The sequence below is a fragment of the Ceratotherium simum genome, chromosome 17 (assembly GCF_057802395.1).
Source record: "Ceratotherium simum simum isolate JZ-2026a chromosome 17, ASM5780239v1, whole genome shotgun sequence".
Classification (NCBI taxonomy): Eukaryota; Metazoa; Chordata; class Mammalia; order Perissodactyla; family Rhinocerotidae; genus Ceratotherium; species Ceratotherium simum.
This window is the reverse complement of record NC_141916.1, coordinates 49,413,934-49,435,680: the sequence shown is the minus strand read 5'-3', so window position 1 is coordinate 49,435,680 and position 21,747 is coordinate 49,413,934. Positions and strand designations below refer to the sequence as shown.

General features: G+C 37.3%; 1 protein-coding gene across 1 annotated transcript; it reads right to left on the bottom strand.

Moving 5' to 3' along the window:
- Nucleotides 1-20,255: 20,255 nt before the first annotated feature.
- LOC101398296 (taste receptor type 2 member 7-like) lies at nucleotides 20,256-21,194 on the bottom strand. The gene has a single exon (XM_004435490.1). The coding sequence runs from the start codon at nucleotides 21,192-21,194 to the stop codon at nucleotides 20,256-20,258; it is 939 nt and encodes a 312-aa protein (XP_004435547.1).
- Nucleotides 21,195-21,747: the final 553 nt, after the last annotated feature.

Below are 21,747 nucleotides of genomic sequence, written 5' to 3'. Positions count from 1 at the left end.
TTTCTGAAAGTCTCTTATCTCCATTAGCCTAAGCAGGTTCCATCTCTTTCCTCTTCCCCTTCTGTGTTAAAGTTGTCATAAATTGTTCTTTTTGGTGTTGTGAGTTTGTGACTAAATCGAAGTGTTTATAGTTATTGTTGATGCTTTGTTTCCCTTTATATTTTATGTTATAATTTTTTACTAACCTGTTCTCATAGAGAGTTGCAATTTTTTGATTTGGCTATTTGTCTCCTAACTCATAGCTTTGTAAAACTTTGCCTTTTTTTTCAAGTAGGAGAGCTCCATTCATCATTTCTTGTAAGGCAGGTCTAGTGATGATGAACTCCCTCAGTGCTTGTTTATCTGGGGAAGCTTTTTATTTTTCCATGATATGTGAAGGAAAATTTCACTGGATAGAGTATTCTTGGCTGATGGTTTTTGTCTTTCAGTATTTTGAATATATCATTCCATTCTCTCCTAGTCTGTAAGGTTTCTGCTGAGAAATCAACTGAAAGCATAATAGGGGTTCCTTTGTAGGTTATTTTCCTCTCTTGCTGCTCTTAATATTTTTCTTTGCCACTGACTTTTGACAGTTTTAATGTTCTATGCCTTGGAGAAGGTCTTTTTGCATTGATGCAGTTAGGAGTTCTTTTTGCTTCATATACTTGCAAATCTAGTTCATTCCCCAGGTTCAGAAAGTTCTCAGCTATTATTTCTTTGAACAAGGTCTCTGATCCTTTCTCCCTCACTTCTCCCTCTGGGAGACCTTTAATCCTTATGTTACTTTTCCTAATTGACTCAGATATATCTCAAAGAATTTCTTCATCTTTTTAAAATCTCAGTTCTCTCTCCTCATCCACTTGAAGCATTTATAGATTTCTATCTTGCAGGTCACTGATTCTCTCCTGTATAAGGTCTACTCTATTTTTTATGCTTTCTACATTATTTTTTGTCTCTTTAATTGTGTTCTTTATATCCAGAATATTTGTATGAATTTTTCTAAGGGCTTCAATCTCTTTGGTGAAATATTCCCTCTGTTCATTAACTTTATTCATGAGCTCATTGAACTGTCTTTCTGAGGTTTCTTGTAACTCGTTGAGTTCCTTTACGATAGCTATTTTGAATTCTCTGTCATTTAGATTGTAATCTTCTGTGACTTTAGGTTTGGTTTCTGGAGAGTTGTCATTTTCCTTATGTTATCCAGTGCTACTGTAGTTGTTCATGGTGTTTGATGAATTGATCCTCTGCTGGTGCATATGTGGTAGTAATCACTTTTTCTTATTTAGGTACGAGTTTGGTTACTTCAGTTCTGGTCATCTGAGTCTCATGTTTCACCACTGGGTCTCCACAGGCTCAGATGCTGATGTCCTGTGTACCACCTGTACTGTTATTCCTGGTTTGCATTGGGGTTCTGGTTGCACCACTGTCAGGGTTGCTGGGTTCACAGGTATCATTGTAGCTTGTGGGGCCTGGGGACCCAAGGACTTGTATAAAGCCCCTGCTGCTGGTGGAGCTGGTGTCTGAGTGGCTGCCAGTGAGGGCTGGTTCACAGGTTCTGCTGTGGTTCCTGTTACTTCAGGTCACAGATTCCATCTGCCACCACTGGAGGGGGGGCAGGGGCTGTGTTTTCTATTCCTGCTTCATCTGCTCATAGTTATCCTGGTCAGGTTGCTCTGCATTTGTGCAGGCTGGCCACAGCTGCTCAGTGGTTCATGCTCATGCAGGATTGGCCATTGTGCTCTGCTGACATGTCTTGCCAGGCTGCTGTGTTTGACTGGTGGAGCCCCTTCAGGTGGGCTGAGCCGGCAGCACTAGTGAGGAGTGTTCTCATGGGCAGGGCCACTGCAGTAGGCAAGTACTCTCTCAGGCCAGGCTACCACTCCAGATGTGTTCATGTGCAGGCTGGGCTGTTTGCGCCTCCACTCAGAATCACACCGGCCACTATATGAGGATCTGAAACCTGGATCACTGCCACTGGGGAGGAGGAAGGGTCCCCTCCCATAGTTTCACTGTTTCCCCAGAGTCCATTCCACCCACCTTCAAATGTATAGCTGTGTGGATTTCTCAGGGGTCCTGATGTGTTGTGTAGGGAATCCTCTGTTTGTTAATGGATGTCTGTTTACAGTTTATTTATTTATTTATTTATTTATTTATTTATTAGTGAGGAAGATCAGCCCTGAGCTAACATCTGTGCTAATTCTCCTCTTTTTGCTGAGGAAGACCGGCTCTGAGCTAGCATCTATTGCCAACCCTCCTCCTTTTTTTTTTCCCCAAAGCCCCAGTAGATAGTTGTATGTCATAATTGCACATCCTTCTAGTTGCTGTATGTGGGACACAGCCTCAGCATGGCCCAAGTGGTGCGTGGGTGCACGCTCGGGATCCAAACCCTGGCCGCCACTACCGGAACACATGCATTTAACCGCTAAGCCATGGGGACGGCCCTGGATGTCTGTTTAGATGTAACTTAGAAAGGAGAGTCAAAGGGAAAAACTCACTGCACCATGATGCTGACATCACTCCAAAAGTAACTTTTGAACACATTATTTTGACTGTATGACCTCATATAGGCATATACGAACTGTAAAAAAGTATTGAGGTACAGTTAGTAGAGTATCTCGCTTCCTTCCTTCCTTCCTTCCTTCCTTCCTTTCCTTTCTCTCTCTCTCTCCCTTTCTTTCTTTCTCTTTCCTTCCTTCCTTCCTTCCTTCCTTCCTTCCTATCTACCTTCCTTTCTAGAAGTGATATCAGTTAGCAAATCTGAAACTACTTTCAGTGTATTTTACGATGGAATGAATGAGTTAATGTACCGAAAACAGTGGGAGCCATGTTTTCACTGTGAAAGATAAGATTCATAACAAAGAAAGGTTGAAGTATGTAGTTTTGAATTGGAATTAGTGATATCAGCATAGACACATCATACATTAGACATAGATACATAGATATATATATAGAGAGAGAGAGAGACAGAGAGAGCTAGAGAGAGAGAGAAATAATTAGGTGGGTCTATGTGTGTATAAAACCAAATCTTGGTTTCAAACACCCTTCCATGCTAAGAAATCAGAACTTCTTGAAAAAATAGTGAATCCAGAGCTAAATTAGGGCAAATACAAAATGAACCTGAAATATTTTGTTGTATAAGAATGCAAGGACACAGTAAAAGCGTAATAGGACATGTCAAAAGGACACAGAAGACAACTTGAAGTGGTTCTAACTTGACGAATCTAGAATAACAAGGGAATTAAAATAAATAATGATGGTAAGAGTTAATAATCCATTAAATAAAATAGAAATCTATAAATCCATACTGATATGTCAAAAGACTTTCAAATAGAATGTCTCCCTCACACATATTAATGGTATATTTAGGAGATTTTACTTGTTACACAAGCTAATTCTGGTATATTTTAAGAAATGAAGTCTCTCATCCTCCCTTCCCTCTCTCTTTTTCATTCTCAAAATCTGTAGTAAAGACTCAGCTTTATACAGCCAGCCCTTTGTTTCCTTACTTGAAGGAAACTCCTAGCTCTCGAGAGACATGCAGGTGCTTCCTGGAGAATAAAATCTTCAACATAAAATTAAAATTCCTACCAAGCTCTATCTTCTTGACTCTGAGTTCCAGAAACACATAAAACTAACCAGAGATTTCACCACATTTCCTACAATGTCCTCAGCTTGGGAGGATGGCATAAGAAAGTGGGAAGCCAGAATTTTTGTGTATAATATAGTGGTCTTGTCACTGTTTGCAACATTGTTTTGATTTTCACTGGAGAACTCCTGCTCAAGGCTTAACTATCAAGTAGTGACTGGGATGGTGCATTTACAGATGTGGTAAAAACAAAAAGGCTTTTTCATACTTTTAACTTCCCAGGTATAACTTATCAAACAAGTATTTCCAAGAAATTAATTGCTTTATTGGCCTCATCATATTTTTCCTGTTTCATATGTATATTTTATGACATAAAAAAACTGAGATCTAAGCAAAGAGCATTTCTCTTTTAATAATTTTTATTTAACTTTTTATTATGAAAATTTTCAAGCATGCACAAAAATTGAGAGAACAATGAAATAAATCTTATGTACCCATCACCCACTGTCAGCAATTATCAGTGTATAGCCAGTATTTTGGTACTCATCGTACTTCCCTGTGGATTATTTTGATGTCTTTTCCTTATATGATTGCTCCACATCACTTAGATTGTACAATATGCTATTACAATTAAATGCACAGCAGTACTAACTGGCTGTTATGAAAGGATTTTAACAGCTTCAATGAATTCTAGACTATCGCATTTTTGCAGTTATACCAGTAGCAAAAATATTCACAAATACAATTTATTTTAAAAGATTATCAAAAATGAATTAAATGGATAAATCTGAATTATTACACAGACTAGGTGGTTATCTAGAGAAACTAAACCATTTTAGGTAATAGCACATTAATATGAACTGTGAATTTCTGAATGACAGCGCAGATCGCAGACCCGTATTGACCTCCTGACATTTATGAATGACTCAGTGTTAATCATAGTGATTTTCACTGAAGTTTTGAATATTTTTTCTATTTAACTTTTTTTTTCTGTTAGATCTTACTGTTCGCACTCATTCAATTTGAATGACTTTTGTGTAATTTTTAACAACAACATCCCTCTTCTGTAGATCTGTGTGGGTAGAGTGTGACTTATTCACAGCCCATTTACATGTACATATATCTATATACAAAAATTATAAGAGCTCAGAGAGGTGATTCTTCCTCTTAAAAAACTTTTTTCTCGTTACTAGATTAGAGGTCTATCCAGGTCAGGGAAGAATTTAAATGATACTCAGTGATACAGTACACATACAAAAGGAAGAATCCAATGAAACAAGGAAGATTCCACAAGACTTCTTCTTGACTTCTCTTGCAGGCCTGCCTATGCAGCTGAGAGTGCCTTTCCTTTCAGAACACACTTCAGCTGCCAGAGAATCCCCAAGAAGGCTTTCTTCATTTGGCTGTTTCCAAATATCACGACATACGAGTGACATGAGGGATACAGAATTCCTATCACATAACCAAACATCAGAACCAGCTTGTTCTGTAGTGAAAAATACCCCAAAAACATAATGAAAAAGGAAAATTGGTACAGGGCAAAGAGCAAAAGAAAGAATAACACAGTTTTCATGGCTCTGAAGTGGGCCTCCATTCTGGGGTCTCTGGAATCCTTGACTTTGAGCAAGTTGTGCTTCGTGTGTCTCCACAGAGAAAGGAGCAACAGCAGAAAGGACATCAAGGAAAGAGAAAAAGGAGTTAGGGACCCAATAATGAAGACTCTCATGGAACTTAAATGTTTATTTTTACTCACATTGAATAACTCAGTCATATTTCTTTCATAGTTTTCTTGGACATGATACTGGAAGACATCCAAACTATATGGCAATGGAAAGTTCATGAACAAGAAGGGCACAGAGAACAGCAGAAGCATGAAAATTACCTTGTTAATTCTCCATTTTAGCCAAAGGAAAAGAGGATGGGAAAAAGTGGCGATCTTCAGAAAATAAAAGACAGCGAGACAAGTAGCAAACCAAGTGCTCAAGTGGTTGGCCAGCATCGCACTACCAGTAAGGATAATGTTTCCTTTCATAGCATCAGGGACTTCATGATAGAACAGCATTGAAAACAAGCTGATAGTTGTTAGGCATAATACACCGATTCTGGCGAAGGCCAGACTAGTATGGATGAAGTCAACCAAGCATAACTTCTGATTTCTAATCCAGGCGATGCAATTTGTGAGTCCAATAAATCCATTCCCTAAAATTCCTATTACAAATTCCCCACCTGTTACAATCATGAAAACTTTCTCCAACATATTCAACATGGCTGCAAAGAGAAAACTCTGATCTGCTGTTTGTTGATAGACTAATTTCTAGATGATTTACTAGATAATGATGTATACTTTATGTTTAGTTATGCAGTAGTGTTCTTCTCCTTGGTTCTTATTGTGGCTCTTCCTTGTAGCAATGAAGTCCAGAAACCTGCAATAGGACCGTGGAGTCACTCTCTGTGATAGTCATTGAACATTTCCAATCAGCTCTGCTAAGAATTTCCAGTCTTGGTCCAGATGTCAGCTGCAAACTGTGATATTCTCTGTACAGAGATGATTGAAAGAGGAAATCCTCATTTGCTAACATGTAAATAAAGACGTGGAATACTTTTCACTCTTTCGAATGAACACCTTTTCCCCCCTCCCAAAGAACTGCTTCATTTGATTTACAAATCTGAATTATGAAATTGGAACCTCAAGCACTGATTTTCACCACATTAAAATACTTTGTCATGTAGGTAAAACTAGCGACTTCTGCGTTACTGATCCATTACGAAGCATTCATAGTGTAGGTCACTGCATTACAGAGCGAGATATAGAGTCTGAAATTTTCATGAAACTTAGCGGGCAATATATGAATCTGACCTCTGTATCAAAATTATCAAGGAAACTTTTCTTTTTTTTTTTGCTGTAAAGATGCAGGCCTTTCAGGTCACCTGTCAGTAGCATTTTAAACACTATTTTTTTTTTTTAATGTTAAATCTTTGTCTGAAACATAAGCACCCAAACTACATGATGAACACTGAACTCCTCCTATTTCCTCAAAAATCTCTTTAGAGTATAGAATAGTCTTCAAATTTTTTTATTCTTGAGATAGTAGGGGGACTTTGAAAACAAGAGAAATGTTAGCTGAAGTATGGGAATTTTTCCACAGAACATTGTTAAGATGACTTTATCTTAGACAAAAATGCTTAAAAAGGTATAACCATTTTTAGGATTATCTATTTTACTTGTTTTTGTTTACAATTCAAAATGCTTAAGGGATATCTGTTCTGATCATTTGAATTTAACTAGAATAACGTTTTTATCTTTTATGTTTTGGTGAGGAAGATTTGCTCTGAATTCACATCTGTTGCTAATCTTCCTCTTTTTTTTTGCTTGAGGAGATTAGCACTGAGCTCATATCTGTGCCAGTCCTCCTCTATTTTGAATGTGAGTCACCACCACAGCATGGCTTGATGAGTGGTGTAGGTCTGTGCCCAGCATGCAAACCCGGGCCCCTGAACTGGAGCACACTGGACTTAACCACTATGCAACAGGGCCGACCCCAAGAAGAATATTTCTCACTTACTAATGTCTTGAGTGTAGTTGAAACATTAGTAGTTAGATGTCATCCCAATGCCACTTTTATGACTGGGTCTTTGGAGGAAATATACTAATAGTAAAACAATTCAAATTATGACATTACTAGCGCAAAGGAGGAGACCCTGTGAGACGCTGTTCCTGGGGCTGGAACATATAAAGGTAGTCCTGCAAAGAACACCTCTGCCAGTTAGATGATGCTTTGAGACTAGTTGAAGCTTGGTCCTTTAACCTCTAAGAACAAACAACTCTACTGTAAACGATGACTGGCCACAATCTAGACATGATACAAGAGTTTTCTCATCGCTGTTGTTGCCAGCAAAATGCATTCAGAGGAAGATTGCACAGATCTTATGTATTTCATGACCTAAGGACCAGGGATAAAATAAAAAGAAGAGATTGATGACACCTCTTTCTTTGTTCCTCACTCTCCAGTGTAGCTCAAATATATCATTTTCTTTTACACTTGTCCAGTGTTGAATGAAACACTCCACAGACTAGAGAGAATTCACAAAACCTAGTCCTTAATTCCTCAAACTAATCCAGTATCAATTCTGCAATTATAGCTCTAGTCATTAGCAAGTTATCTATTCACAGAAGGCAGCAATCTGTGTCAAGCTGATTTCACTTTTACTCACCTTTCACATTTATTTGGTTACTAAATATAGTTAATTTTATGATCTTAATATCTCTCAGATCTATCCCCTTTTCACCGTCTGTGGCAACCATCTTAGTTTAGATGTTCATAATTTTTGCCATATAGGAATAGTCACCTTATTATTCCCTCTACTTACAATCTTAGTCTTTTGTAGCAATTCTTACATTAAATAGAGGTTCTTCCTCAGTGAAAACCTGATCAGTATTTTCAGGATAAAGTCCAAATGCGTCATCCTTTTCTGACTTTTACAGATACTGTTAGATACAATTCCTTCTGGAAAAATATCCCTCATCATCCAAACTTGAATTTGGTGTCCTTTCTATCACTCTATACTTCTCTATTTACAGCAATTTTTGCAGTTTATTGTGATTGTTTTCTGGGATGTAACTTTTTGGAAGAGAGGGAAATTCTAAAATTTCAGTGTCAAAATCCTCTCAGTAAATGCAAAACCTGACAAATAGAAAACACTTAATAAATATTTTCTGGGTTAAAAAAAGCACAAACATTATAGGAAATTTTAGCAGTGTGTACAAGTAGATAAAAATGTAAAATGCTAATAGGGTGTTAATATTTACACCAGTTCCCTTCCAGTATTTTAATATTTTACAATTCATTACTTTTTTTATCATTAAACATAGTTATAATCATGTTACTTTTGAAATGCTGAGGTCTAATTTTTTAATGACTAGCTTTAGAAATTAAAGACTTTGTAAGCTTTTTAAACTCTCCACAACAATGATTTTAATAGCTTCATAATATCACATCAAGGGCACGTAATATTTTCACTTCAAGTGATTGCTTATTGTTGGGGTATTTAAGTTACTTTGATATCTTTCTCTCTCTTTCTACTTTATTTTTTCTCTTATACACAATGCTGCAATGACTAGCTAAGTACATTCAAGTATTCTCTATTGACTTGGATGAAACTGTGGTAAGTAGGATTATGAGTTTATATGTCCAAGCACTTTTAAGATTTATGACACATATTTTCAATCCAAATTGTCATCCAACAGCCTATGCAAAGTAAGTATTACCATTAAAAAAAATCTTTAGAAATTTACTTTAGAAAGTGGAACATGGCACTTTCCATTGTGAATTATCTGTTCATATTCATAACTTGTTCGTTTGAGATTTCTTAGTGGTTTTCCTATGGATTTTCATCAATTCTTTTTATATTTGAGTTGCAAGCACATTTCCTGCTTTCTGTGAAAAAACAAAACAAAACAAAACTCAGTTGTTATTTGCTTTTTTTCTTTTGGTGCGGAAGATTGGCCCTGAGCTAACATATGTTGCCAATCTTCCTCTTTTTGCTTGTGGAAGATTGTCACTGAGATAACATGTGTGCCAACTTGCACCTATTTTGTATGTTGGATACCACTACAGCACGGCTTGATGAGCTGTGTGTAGGTCTGCAACTGGGATCCGAACCTGCGTTCCCAGGCCGCCGAAGTGGAGCATGCAAACTTAGCCACTACCCCACCTGGCCAGCATAGTTAGTTGCTTTTCAACTTTAGAAGTTAAAATGGAAATTATTAACTTAGATTTAAAATATTTATACCCAATAGAATATCAATCAACATCTATACTCTTCTTCTTCCAAACAAAAATTCTTCAATACCTATTTGCTTGCAAACTCTTTATCCCAAAAGTTCCACTGAATAAATTGAAACAGTTCTGGGTTATTACTATTTTAACTTTCTTTACAAATTCATCAAACTTCACAGGTATATTATCAACACTTTTCTAAACAAAAGTTTTATTTTTTCTCATCTCAGATGTAATACAAAAAAATCATATTTAAAACCAGCCATGAAACTAAAATAGATTTAGGAAATAGAGTCAATAGAAAAAGCGTAACACCTAAAAGGAAACAATAACTGTGAAACTTTATTGAATAACCTAAAAGAAGACAAATAAAGCAATTTGTTTGTTATATTCTTAGAAGGGAATACACTATGTTTTAGAGAAATCTATAAAGTCAGTGCAAGCCCAGTCAAAGTCCCAACAGTATATTTTATGGAATTTGAGAAGTTGATTCTGAAAATACTCTAGAAAAGTAACTGTTGCAGAATAACCAAGAAATTGAAAAAGAAGAATAAGAGGCCACAAACTCACAGAATGGCCTGAAGTTGACTGTTTTAAAAAATGAATTTGAATACAATTATAAGGGACACATAACAAGTTCATCACAATCAGCTCTACTACTGATGTCTTCCCACATTTACAGACAGTCCTCTCCCCTGTGGACATTTGAGTCTGCTGCCCGTACCTAGAGGTATGTTACTAAAAACAGTTTATTGGCCATCCATTTGAACTAGTCAGATTCCTTATCTCACAAAATATACAAAATTAATATGATTTTGATTGAAAAGCTAAATGAAAAAAACCAAACACACATACAAGCCAAAAAAACCTAACAAAAATTAAAAAATGGGAACACATTTTTAAAAATTGAATGTGAAATTCCTCCTAAGAGCTCAATTCAAACTACTAGAACCACAAAAGAAACAAGTGATAGATTAAGCACACGCAATTGTAAAATAATTCTATGAAAAATAATATCGTGCACAAAGTTTTGAAACAGAAATAATTCATTGGAAAACAGTTGCAACATTTGTAATACATAGAGAGATAGTGTTCATAATTCATAAAGGGATCTGATAGAGTTAATAGGAAAAAGTCACGTAGTCCTATAGAAAAAGGGATGAAGTTATGATGAGACAAATAATTATATTAAGAAAAAATAGTGTAGTATTTCAGGTTCTTTTGAGGTGGGAAGGATGCCATGCTTCCAAAAATAAGCAGTCCGTTCACCCTAAAGGAAATTCCGCAAAATCATTTTTCCACTCCCTTGTCCCACATTATCACCAGACCCAGGGTTCCCTAATCAGGTGCTCTAGCTTATAGGTAACTCGTGATTTTAACTTGGGTTGAGGAAATTGACTTCAGATCTCTATACTGACCAAGGTGTATCCTAGTTTAAGGTCATAAAATCAAACCCCTAAAAAGGCTGGATGGAAACGTAAACATATATTGTTGTTGAGTGACAGACCACTGAAGGTTGCACAAGTAATAATTTAGACAAAACATCATAGTGAAAATTATAAAACAGTATGTTAGCCAAGACAAAAAACAAAACCAAAAAGAAAGAAAGAGACAACGAAGATCACATACATGGGCTAAATCTTTGCCACTGATTACACCTGTACATATAGACATTAAAAAAATTAATGTTGAGGAAAGTCAAAGCAATGAAAGAAAAAAACTAGACCAAACAAAGAAAAGAAATAACCTTCAAGAAAATGCAGTTAATATAGTGGACATCGAATATTAAGTAAATATTAAAGCACAATTGGTGGATCAGAGGAATCTGATAGGCTTTCATAACTATATAACAATAATATTCTCCTATAATAAAAAGGCAAACAGAATATTTGGGAATTAAAATCACATCTGCTTTATTTTGTTTATTTTACAGTTGTGCTGAATTGGAGAATAGACTTTTCTTTATATGAAATTAGCGACCTGGAATTTCCAGGCGAATAATTTATATAACATATTTTGGAAGAAATAAAAAATAAAGATTGAGAAAGAAAAATGAAGAGATGTGTAACATAAGAGAATATAAATGTCTGTACAATGTTATTTAAAAAATAGAAAAGAAAAGAAAAATGAAAAGGAATCATCAAATAAATAATAGAAAAAATTCCTAGCTAAATAAAACTCTGGCTTGAAAGAATATTCCAAGTGCTAAGCTGAGGGCATGATTGAGATTTTAATAGAAAGAGCAAATCCATTTGTGAGAGTAATAATAAAAATAGAAAAGAACAAGTAATCAAACTCCACACCTAGATATATCTTGGAGAAATTTATAAATTGGAGCAATAAAGATAAATGCTTCAAACTTTCAGAAAGAGATGGGTCAGCCCACTAAAATGCTACTTGATCCATATAACAGGAAAAACTTTAATTCTGGTGGCCAAAACCACTTAGGTTGCTACAATGGAGAACCAGTCTTCACCTGGTTTCCAGCTGCTGTTTCAGACATAGTATCTGTACTAGAGCAAATGAACACAGCCTCTGATGTTGAATTCTTGACCTGGCAATGCTCTTTTGATAGTTTTGTGTGTGTGTGTGTGAGGAAGACTAGCCCTATGTTAACATCTGTTGCCACTCTTCCTCAGTTTTTCCTTTTTTCTCTTCAAACCCCAGTAGATAGTTGTATGTCTTAGTGTACATCCTTCTAGTTGCTCTATGGGGGATGCTGCCTTAGCATGGCTTGATGAGTGGTGCGTAGGTCCGTGCCCAGGATCTGAACCAGCCAACCCCTGGCCACCGAAGTGGAGCATGCAAATGTAACTGATACCCGACCAGGCTGGCCCCAATGTTTTTATGCCATAGCAATTTGCAAGAACCACTAGAAGCAATTTCCTTTACCTAGCAGCTCAAATAGCACATTTTCACTGTCTTGGCTAAGTCTTTGTCAAGCCTCCTGCTCTTTATCATAAACATTCCACCCAACATCACACTGATCCACTACATTGACGGCATTTTGCTAATAGTATCTGGTGATCAGGAAGTACAAGTACCTCAAATGCCTTAGTAAGATACGTATTATTCAAAGCACAGGAGATAAACTTCACAAAAATTCAGGAGATGGTTACTTCAGCGAAGTTTTTGGGGGTCCAGTGGTCTGGGGCATGTTGAGAGGTCCCTTCCATTGTGAAAGACAATTTGCAGAAAGTTGTACCACCCGCCACGGAAAAGGGCAAAACATTTGATAGGCCTTTTGGATTTCAGAGTCAACAAAAGTCTGAGTGTGCTCCTTTGACCTATTGATTTAGAGAGTACTCATAATGCTGTCAATTATGAGTAGAGAACTGAGCTAATAAGACTCTTCAGAAAATCTAGCCTCTTCCACATCGATCCAGAAAATCCAATGATACATTAAGTGTGAACTAAAAGAGAGCAGGTAATGTGGTTGGAACTGATGTCAAAGCAGTCTACATCACCTGATCATGCAATTTCCTTGTGACTTTCAGATCCATTCAAGTTGAATCTCTTATATATCATTGCTACTTAATAATAGATTGCAGCTGTCCATGCCCAAATTTATGGCTTGGTGGATCACATACCATCTGGTTCATGATGGGAGGCTGAGATCACATGGGTAATGAATGTCCCATGCTTAACTGTTTAGTCTCTACCAGGACTTATGCTTCTGCATGATATGCTGCTGCATCACAGATCCATGCAGGGGGCGCCTGACAAACATTGGTGAAGAGAAATCCTGTATACTTTGTTGTCCATTTGTCTGAATGAAGAGACGGCCAGAAAACATATCTGCCCTGATACATGGGTGGTGGCTAACAGTTTAGATTTTTTGTCAAAGACTTGAAAAGAAGAGGATTGGAATACAGTTGATCAGGAAAACCGGGGAAGCAGTGTATGAGAAATATCTCTCAAAATAGGTACAGAGTGTGAAATGCTCCTATGAATGCTCACTAACGGGCATGCACTGGAGAAGAGGCTCTCAATAACCAGGTAGGCAAAAGAATACATTCTGTGGATATCAGTCAGCCTCTTTCTCCAGCCATTCCAGTGCCTCATCAACAGGTGCATGGTGGCAGGGATGAAGGCTATATGTGAACTGTCTCTCACCAAGTAATTATCCGTCATCATAACAATGTTAATTTACTCTCACCCAGGTTTTTCTGGCTATTGTGATCTGACCAACGTCTAACCTGCTAACAACAGAGAACAGCAGTGAACTGCTAATACGGCATCATTTCTTAGGGACAGCAGCCAGACACCTGTGGCCAGATGATTTATTTGGATCCCATTGCATCATGGACAGAGAAGATATTTGTCCTCACTGAAGTACACATGTATTGTGGATGTGGATTTGCCTTTCCTACCTGTAACATTTCTGGCAATGTCACCATATGTGGACTTAACACCACATTTACCTTAATAGCATTCAGCACAACTACTTCTGATCAAAGAAATTATTTCACAGCAAGAAAATATATAGGACAATGAGGTTATGCTTATGGAAATCACAGATCTTACTTACTACATCCTCTATCACCCGGAGTCAGCTAATTAAATAATGGAATTGCCTTCTGAAAACTCAGTTATGGTGTCCGTTGTGAGACCACACTCTGAAAGAATGGGCTTCTATCTTACAGGATGCAGTACAAGCTTTGCATCAGAAAATGATATTGTAATATCTCTCGTACAACCAGAAAACACTTGCCAAGGTCCAGAGGTGGTAGTGGAGAGAAAAGCCTCCCCTGTTACACCTAATAAAACAATCAGTTTTTGCTCCTCATACCCACCACTTTGCACTCTGCCAGTTTGAAGGTCTTTATTTCCAGTGCAGGAAATTTTCTGCCAGAGGACATACTGATGTGTCCTTGGAAGTGGCGATTTGGGACTCCTCTTTCCAGTGAGCCAGCAGGCAAAGAAAAAGTTTTATCTGCATGCTGGGGTGATTACCAAGGTGGAAATTGGGTTGCTCTTACCTAATGGGAGGAGGTCTATGCCTAGATCACAAGAGATTCTCTGGGATATCTCCTAATTCTTCCATGTCCAATAGCAAATTTAATGAATAACTACAGCAATGAAAAACAAGACAGAATAACTAATGATAAAGACTCTTCAGTAATGAAGGTTTGGTTTACCCCACCAGGTAAAGAACTCAGACTGGCTGAGGTCCTGACTGAGAGCAAAGGAATCATGGAATGGATAGTGGAGGAAGGAAGTTATAAATATCAACCCACTAGCTTGATCAGTTACACAAATGAGACTGTAGCTATATATATATTTTTCCTTTTGTTAATAAGTGTGTATATATATTTATAATATTAACTGTTTCTTATTTTCTCTCTTTGTTCTCACTATTTTAAATAGTTATGTTGTTTTGTCATTATTACAATTTATTCTTCAGGTAGCAGAATATTTAGATGGGGCTGTGACAGAATTTGAGGAATAATTAAGAGAGCCCACAGATGGATGCAGTGTATCTCTTTATTTTGGAGAATGCCTGAGAACGTCTTTGTGTGAATAGTTGTATCTTTCTAGACAGACTTATAGATTTGGTTTTTTTGTAGCATGAATGTGCAAATATGCATGGAAGGATGTCTATGGATGATGAGCAGCCTAAAGGGTGGATTATGCCAGTTATTAAATTTTTGTCTCTCAGGTCCAAAACCACCGTTTTATACTTGGCTTCGTGATATGATTCTGCAAATGGTGTTTCTGCTGTGCTACCTGGCTCTATGATGGGCTCCAATAAGGGATGGTAGAAGGAGACCGTAAGGCTGATGAAGGAAAGTGGAAATGACTTCCAGTTTATTCCTTGTGGGCTTCCTATGTGATTCCTGTCCACTCACTGTTTCTGTGAACACCACTCCAGCAATGCTTCCTCATCCTGGCAGCATTTCCTTCTCACAGCAGCAGCTGAATCCAGTTTGCAGCTTTTCCAGCACTTTACTGCACCCTCCCTCAGACCACCAGCACCCGCAGAAGCTGGCTGGCTCCCCCTCTTCATGGCACAGCCCCAGCAAATCCTTCCCCTCATGTTCAAAGGGCCATTTCTCTGGGATCAGAGACACCACAAGATGGACAGTGTGCTTTCCTTAACGTCTGAGTTTCAGCTCTATGGGACCCCGTCTCTAAGTTTCTAGGCTTTAATCATTTGAACCTCTTTCTTTTGTTCCTAACCCTAGGAATGAGGCTCCTTCCTCTAGCCTCTGTCATATCATAGGGTTCTCTTTTTATTATTACTGTTATTTAATTAACAACTTTATACCTAGTTAACAATTCTCTAAACTTTTCAAGTGACTGCCATAGTTTCTCTCTTCTGATTGGACCCTGATTGATGCGCCATCCACTTAGATCTTAATGTTAAATACGGTACTTTTTGCTTCTCAAATGTCCCTTTTTTATCCTTTTATAGCTTCTACTCCCAAGCAACAATCTTAAGCTCACTGGTATAATAAGCCGTCATAATTGAGTTGCTTCCACTTAATGGGCCTCATTAATTTTAGTTCCTCTAGAGCTTGATTTGGCAAACTAAGGTCCACGGAGTGCCACATTTTTGTAAATAAAGTTTTTGGAAACACAGCTATGTTCATTTATTATGTATTTTCTGTGGCTGATTTTGAGCTAAAATGGCAGAATTGAGTATTCACAGCACAGACCGTATGGCTTGGAAAGCCTGAAATATTTCTTCTCTGACTCTTTACAGAAAAGAAATTGCTGACCTCTGTGCTAGAGAGCTCCAGTCAAGGCTAGTATAAGGGCCTATCTCCCCTACAGTTTCTGTTTTGTGCACCAAACTGTACTTTCTGTAAGAGGATAAAGGAGAGTATTTCTTGGTGTTTTGTTAGAGGCCTTTAAGACTGACTGAAACGTCCTAGAATAGCTATACTAAAAAATTACAATACCAGTTTTGTAGTTTTGTTTCCTTTAGCACTTCATTCTCACTGATATGGAGATTTATCAAAAGAGGCCAAAAGAGATTATTTCTCTGAGACAATATTCAGTATATTCTATATCTCTTATCTTCCAAATAGAGGGAAATAATCTATAGAAATTGACATGTATCGTGTAGAGATAGGGGGATGCAACTGGGCTTGACTTATACCAAAACGTCTATAAGGTCAAACATGGTTGTAGAATGACTAGAGCAAAGAGGACTATTTAGCAACAGCTGCCCTTCCACAGCTCACTGGGGCAAGTTTCATGTTTCCCATGGGCCAGATATGGATGCTGTAAGGGATTTGACATGGGCCATCTTAAAGGAAACTCCTACAGAGCACCTCATGAAAGGAAAAAGTAATCCCAGCAGATAATGTCTGGGTGCAGTACAACATCTGAAACCAGGAGCATAATGATTTCTTAAGATTCAGTGCCATTGAAGGAGGCAACAGTCATCTCAGGGAAATTCAGGTGGGAGGGCCCATGTGAAGAGATTTCAGTAAAACCCACAAAGGTGCCCTGCAGTAAAGGGTTAAGTCAGCAAACTTGGGGTGCTCATACCCTGCATATTCCAAAGAAAGGTTGGGCCCTTGGCTGGCTCTTGGGAGATAACCTCTAAGCCCTTGGAATATCCTTACTTGTAAGAGTGTCATTGTATACCTGAGGCTTTGAGCCACATCAGATAGTTTGTGCTAACAATGTGATGCATTGTGAATCCTTTTGTGTTTGGCCTCTGAGAGGCCAATTGTTCTTAATACACGCATCAGTTTGACCTCTGAGAGGGCTGGAGACTGAGTAGTTATGATCAATCACATGGGTGCTCCATGCCCATGTGACTCATCCCTAATGAAAACCTCACATATCAAACTTTGAGTTTTTCTAGTTGACAATACTTCATGTGTGTTTTCATACGTTATTGCTGGTTGCATAATGTTTTCATACATTATGCAAGTGCTGTTCATATGATTCCACTGGGAGAGGACAACTGGAAGTTTGTGGAATTAAAAGCAAATAACCACTCATTATACCGAGTGATGAAATTGAGACAGAGGAAGACAAATGTATGATATCACTCATATGTGGAATCTAAAAAAGCTGAACTTATAAAAACAGAGTAGAAGAACAGTTACCAAGGTCTGGAGGGTTGGAGGAATTGAGATATTGTTTAAGGGCACAAACTTAAAACTAACAAATAAATACGTTCTGGAGATCTAATGCACAGCATAGTGATTATAGTCAATAATACTTATTATAAACTTCAAAGTTGCTAAGAGACTGGATCTCAACTGTTTTTTTGTTTTGTTTTATTTTGTTTTTTGCTGAGAATGATTCACTCTGAGCTAACATCTGTTGCCTGTCTTCCTCTGTTTTTTTTCCCTCCCCAAAGCCCCAATATGTATTTGTATCTTCTAGTTGTAAGTCCTTCTATTGCTTGTATGTGAACCGCTGCCACAGCACGGCTACTGACAGATGAGTGGTGTGGTTCTGCACCTGGGAACCAAACTGGGCTGCCAAAGGGAAGCATGCTGAAATTTAATCACTGGACCATCAGGGCTGTCTCTCAATTGTTCTTAATACACAAAAGAAATTATAATTATATTACAGGAGAGAAGTGTTAGCTAATGCAGTCTTGGTAATCATATTGCAATATATAAATGTATCAAATCAAATTGTGGTACACCTCAAATTTATACAATGTTATATGTCAATTATATCTCAATTGAAAAAAACAATTAATTCTACCCTATTTAGTGGTCTATGACTTATCCTTTTATGATCCTTTAAAAGAATAAATGGGGGCCGACCCTGTGGCTTGGTGGTTAAGTGCGCGTGCTCCGCTACTGGTGGCCCGGGTTCGGATCTGAGTGCGCACTGACGCACCGCTTGTCTGGCCACACTGAGGCGGCATCCCACGTACAGCAACTAGCAGGATGTGCAGCTACAACATACAACTATCTACTGGGGCTTTGGGGAGAAAAAGGGAAAAAAAGGAGGAGGACTGGCAATAGATGCTAGGTCAGGGCTAGTCCTCCTCAGAAAAAAAAAAAAAAACGAATAAGTGTTTTTTTGAAATAAATACATTTTTCTTATATAAAGTCAAATAGCAAACTTAAATCTTGTTGCTTACAAACTACAATACCTGCGAGAGAAAGCTGAAATAAATAAATTGAAGTTTTATTTACTGGAAAAAAAAAAACAAATCCCATGTTTTGAATCCACTGTCAAAACACAAGCTTCCTGATAACCCAATGTTAATGGGTGACACTCCAGAACCCAGACTAGGACTGTACCAGGGGAATGAGAAAAATGTAGAACTATCCTGCATTGTAAGTGTTTTCTGTATTTTTCTTTCAAAATAAAGTCTCTTGTACCCCATACTTTATCATTATTCTGAGGTTTTTATGTCTCTGAGCCTTGCTACACTTAATCTTTTACAGTTTTAATCTAACCACAAATAAATATCTTTCTTTCCAAATGCTATTCTTATATCTATCAAAATATCCACTGTTTTGGTGATATTTGGAACATATTTTGAATCCATTCATTTACTCATTCAACAAATGCTTACTAAATACCAAGAAGCTGAGAAAAGTAGTCTTTGCTGGTGAGCAAGTCTGCATTTTAAGTATTATGTTCTTCTTGATTTAAAATCATGCTGGACAATTGGCAAAGATAACAAAATGAGGTATTGGAGTATGCTACATTATGAAAGAGAGAGGAGGAAGAGAGGACAATAGAGCCAATAAGTGACTGAAGAAAATATTTGAAAATTAAGTCAGTGCAATGGAGAGACAGTAATGTTTTGGGGGCCTACATTGTCTAAGATGCTTTTCTGAGTTTTAGCTTTTATTTTATTGATTTAATTTTCTATATTATTGCTTTTTAAAAAATGTGTTTAAAATTGACCAATTGCAGTTCTTCTTAAGTATTAATAATTGAAACCTTTTCTTGCTTACATGCAATCTCCTCATTCTTTGAGAGTTTATCCCAATTGGTTGCCAAAAGTCAGCTTGCTATTTAAGGCTTTTCTGGGACTGTGTTATTTTGTCCTTTTCCTTCACCATGCATTACTTTTTTTGTCCCCTTGGTATTTCGTTGTATTTTTTTGTTTAGTGTACTCATTCTTTATTGATCTTAAATCTGTAACCTATGAGATTGCTCATGCTGTTTTTTTTCTTTCAGGAATTTGTTTTCTTCTCAAGAGTTTTTTGTGAAATATAATTTAGTATACTGCTACAGCCATGTGCTAGAGTTCCCCACATTTTCTAATATATGTTTTGCTTTTAGCTTTCAGTAATAACCAGATGAATGTTCTAAAAGTTTACATTCCAAATTCTAAGTCTGCTAGTTAGACCGTTTCTTATGGTTGGGGCACTTAATTGTTCCTTGATGACTTTTGCTTGATATATTAACAAATGCATGACTTGTTTTAGGAAAAACTACAAATGGCTTGAGACTTGCAAATGACTTTATTTCTTGTTCATATATACTTTTTTATTTTTCATTAAAGTTTTAACATATTACTCAACATGTTTACTGTTCTCATTTTGTTGTCCTTTTCTAGTTTTAAATGAAAACTTAAAATATTTATCCTTCTTTAGGAGTTAAATCTATATGTATTTTTAGGTTATAAATACATCTACATTAAGATATATTCACAGCAATTCTTTATCTATTAGTATCTCAAATCAATATAGTGGAAATTATGTGAGATATCAGTAAAATGTCTAGTATTTTGCCCAGCATAAAATACATTATATATTCTAATTTTACTATTAATTATATCATCACTATTCCGATGGAGAAGCAAAATCCTTTTTCTTTTAACTTATTCCAGGCAGATATTTTCAATAAATCTCAATGACCAATCACAAAACAGAATAAAAGAAATTGGGGTAAATGAAAGAGTTGTGAATAGAGTCCTATTTGTTCTCTTAATTCTTGGGAAAATCACAATCCTTTCAGCCACGTTATGGGGATGTAGCTTTCCTTAGATTCATACAACACTTCAGCTTCCTCAGGACACTGAGAGATGCCTGTTTCAATTTGCTGTTCCATAAAATCAGAAGGAATGGATGAAAAGATGGATAGAAAAATACGAGCACATAGGCAAAAATCTTTGCCACAAAACTGTCTAGAATGGCAGAGGCTGATTTTATTATACTGTTAGTCAAATAGTAGATGAAGAAGAGGAGTAGGAATGAAATCATACACTTCATGGCTCTCACATGGGCCTCTGTGCTAGAATCCCTAGAACCTGTGCCCTTCATCTGCCTGGTGTGGCTCCATAAGGACAGGATTGAAAGGAGTAGAGAGGCCAGTGACACTACAAAGGGGATGAGGAACATTATGTTAAGGAGCATTTGAGAAGTTAATAAATCATATTTTCTCACTGTGAAGTCCCACGTCAAATTTCGTTCAGTGTTTTCCTGGTTTTTGATCAGGCTCCTAACTACTGTCTCCTTAAAGAGAAGGCACAAGCAGAAAGAGAAGGCTTCCCCCAGCACAAGAATGAGAAGCACCTTGTGAATTCTCCATTTCATCCAGAGGAAAATGGGATTAGAAAAGTTGGCTATCTTGAGGAAATAGAAGACACTGAGGCAGGTGGTACAGGCTGTGCAGAAGTAATTGGATCCTGTCCAGAGGATTTCCAAACTTCTCAGTAGATTATCATCATTGTACTGTATTTTCTCATATTTTACATCTAAGCCTATAAATAAAATTACTATGCACAGCAGAAGTATTCTGGAAATAGCTAAGCAGGTGAGAATAAAGTCAATTAAGGAGAACTTCCAGCTCCTGATCCAGTCAATACAGTTAACCAATACAATGAATCCATTTCCCAAAATCCCCATCATGAATTCTCCAGCATAAAGGATCACAAATATCTTCTTCAATGTGCTTGCCATGACTGCCGACAGGGAATCTCTGCCTTCAGTTCTCCACTGATTTGTAAATGAGGTGTTATAGATTTCTGCATCCAAAGATCTCATGTTGAATAAGTTTCTTTTTCCTCTATTTTGATGTCCACTGGCAAAGGAAGGAATGCCTCCAGCGTGCTTCCAAAGTCTTAATAATCTTTGGGAAAACCACCTTTATTCCTCTCAAGATCTCAGCTACTGATTTTCACTGCAGGTATTATATTACCCACTGCTGTGACTCTGCTTATAATTTCCATGTAAAGCTGTGCATTAGAATTTGAATGCTGGTTTGTTAAAACACAAAATAGAGATAGATTTTTAAATATTTTTTTACAATACCTTCTTTTCTTTAAAATGTAAGCATTTTTTTTTTAATTTAATTTTATTTTTTTCCCCCCCAAAGACCCAGCAGATAGTTGTATGTCATAGCTGTACATCCTTCTAGTTGCTGTATGTGGGACGCGGCCTCAGCATGGCCAGAGAAGCGGTGCGTCGGTGCGCGCCCGGGATCGAACCCGGGCCGCCAGCAGCGGAACGCGCA

Bases quoted from the DNA above. Each gene is read 5' to 3' on its own strand.
- LOC101398296 (XM_004435490.1), bottom strand. From the start codon at position 21,194: ATGGCAAGCACATTGAAGAAGATATTTGTGATCCTTTATGCTGGAGAA.